Source organism: Macrobrachium rosenbergii, chromosome 2 (assembly GCF_040412425.1).
Source record: "Macrobrachium rosenbergii isolate ZJJX-2024 chromosome 2, ASM4041242v1, whole genome shotgun sequence".
Taxonomy (NCBI): Eukaryota; Metazoa; Arthropoda; class Malacostraca; order Decapoda; family Palaemonidae; genus Macrobrachium; species Macrobrachium rosenbergii.
In genome coordinates, this window is record NC_089742.1 from 22,989,995 (window position 1) to 22,992,786 (window position 2,792).

The 2,792-nt window shown below is 38.5% G+C and overlaps 1 protein-coding gene across 1 annotated transcript; it reads left to right on the forward strand.

Annotated features, from left to right (window-relative positions):
- The first annotated feature begins 969 nt into the window (after positions 1-969).
- Positions 970-1,470, forward strand: LOC136842608 (protein GVQW3-like). Its single transcript, XM_067110196.1, has one exon. The coding sequence runs from the start codon at positions 970-972 to the stop codon at positions 1,468-1,470; it is 501 nt and encodes a 166-aa protein (XP_066966297.1).
- Positions 1,471-2,792: the final 1,322 nt, after the last annotated feature.

The window sequence follows — 2,792 nt, forward strand, 5'->3', positions numbered from 1 at the left end:
TCTGACCTATTGCAACTCAAATCAAACTCCCAGGATGTGTTACAAGTTTCCAAACAGTTGTTTTTTGGAAACAGGTTTTCAGTCCCATGTCCTTGTCTCACAGGTGGTAATCATAAAAACTAGAGTATCAATAGCGTCAGTCTTTCATTGGTGATCAGCTGCTCACCCATCCAGTTATTGAACAGACTCATGGATATACATCGTAAGAAAGGAATAATTGAACTGAATACTTTGACAGAAGAGATATCTTACTGGGTTGTTACTGACTTATCGAGAATATGAATTGCACCGCCTCACACATACAGCGAGGAAGTCGCAAGCTCGAGAATCAGCGGGTTTGATCAGTCAGATGGTGAAACTCTCTACCTTCTTCTGTATTTTCTGAGTCATATAACCATCTTTCTTTAAAAGAATCCCATCAACCGACTTGTTTTCGTTTCAAATACTTATTTATTTATTTATTTGTTTACTGTTTGCAAGACCGTGTGTCATTTCCGCATGCACAATAGTCCAAATCTCTTCTCCACATAGAGCGTTTATGGGAATGAGTGTAATTACACTGTAAATGTCGTTATTTCATATGAAAACTTACAGCATTATACAGTACTCCAATATCTTCAAATTATCCGTACCAGAGCTCGCCTAAAGCAACCATAAAATAAATTTTAAGAAACATGTGAACAATCATCATAACTAATAATGACTAAATTTTCTTTATAATTAAAAAATTTCTTTTTAATAAAAGATTCGTTGACTATATCTTTAGTATATCTTTAGTATATATTTAGTATATATATATATATATATATATATATATATATATATATATATATATATATATACACGAAGTGCATTCAAAAGTATCCGACCTTTGTCCATAAAAGGACAAATGATTCACCAATCAACAACTTAGCTTTGCTGGAATTGACAGCACTCTTACTGTGTATGCGTGTAAATTTTAAAAGCTCTATGTGTGTGCAGTACCCGCCTGTGAGGGCCAGAGTGCAGGACGCCCAGTACAAGCTCGCCGGATTATCGCCTTACACAACATGTCGGAGCGCATCGAGCAGCCGCTACTGCATTAAGTTCTGCTACAAGCTTGGCGATACACAAAGCAAATTATCCAGAAGATTCAGCAAGCCTGGCGACAACCATGGGAGTAACACAAATAAAGAGTGGTATAATCGTTTTCCAAGCAGGACAAAAGCAGTTGAGAGCAAGCCACGGTCAGGCAGGCCATCCACCAGCAGAAACGAAGAAATCATTGAAAATGTTCGTCGAATAGTGGAGGCCGACCGTCATATAACCATCAACGAAATTACTGAAGAAGTAGGAATAAGCACAGGATCAGTTCATACAATTTTAACGGAAGATTTGGCCATGCGACGGAGTGTCTGTAAATTCGTTTCCCAAGTTATTGTTGGAACAGCGAAAACAACTCCGCCTGGAAATTGCACAAGACCTGCTTGACTGTGCTAACAGTGACTCTGACTTCATGAAGACTATCATCACTGGTGATGAGACATGGGTGTACGGATATGACCCGGAAAACTAATTTCAGTCATCACAATGGAAGCATCAGACATCACCAAGTCCCAAAAAAAAGCGCGACAGGTTAAGTAGCAATGTCAAGGTAATATTGATGTTTTTGACTCCAATGGTATTGTGCATCATGAATACGCACCAGCAGGACAAACAGTTAATAAGAGTATTACCTTGAGGTTATCGACACCTTGAGAATGCAATGCGTGAAAACGACCGGAAATGTGGGCGTATGAACTGGCAACTTCACCATGACAATGCACCTGCTCATTCTGCCCACCTGATCCACATATCAGCCAAAAACAACACTCACTTGTTCGTCATCCTCCTACTCTCCAGACATGGCACCTTGTGACTTCTGGCTGTTCCCTAAACTGAAAACAACTCTGAAAGGGGAGCGTTTTGAGTCGAGAGAGAAATTATGAGAAAAACGACAGCAGAGCTTTACAGCATCCCAAAGTCGAGATTCCAGAGATGTTACCAGCAGTGGCAGCACCGGTGGGAAAAGGTGTGTAAATGTGCAAATTCTCCCAAGGGAGTACTTTTGAAGGTGATTGAATAAATTTTTTCAAATGCAAATTTTTTCTCTTTATGGACTAAGGTCGGATACTTTTTGAATGGATCTCGAATATATATATATATATATATATATATATATATACATTTCTATGAATCATATACTTTAAAGTACCCATAGTCCTCGACTGTAAAGTGTTAGAACTCGAAATAATCGGATTTCAACACGAAAATGTTGGAGTAAATTTTTGTCAGGGTTCAAACAACAAACCGGAATCGACCCCGATGAATCATATGATGTTTGTAGAAAAAGATAGTTTAGTTGGCTTCACAATAAAAACTGCCGCTGGTTGGTGTTGTTGGTGGCGTTCTTCCCATGCTTATTTAAAAGCATTTAAAGCCACACATGCTGCTGCTGCTGCTGTTGAAAAAACAAGCCATATTATCACCTGAAATTAATAATACAGTATTTATAAACCGAATTACGTCGGAACTCGGCAGCCTGTGGCATGTTTATGTAATTAGTACCACGATACACCACCAGGGCGGCGCTCTGGTTTGTTTATATCTGCCACAGGCTGCTGCAAGTTCCGACGTAATTTTGGAAATTTTCTTAATTTTATGATAACAGACATACAGTAATTCGGTTTATAAATACTGTATTATTAATTTCATGTGATATGGCTTGACATTATCATCATTAATTAACAGTTTTCTTGTGGCCTGTTGCAGTA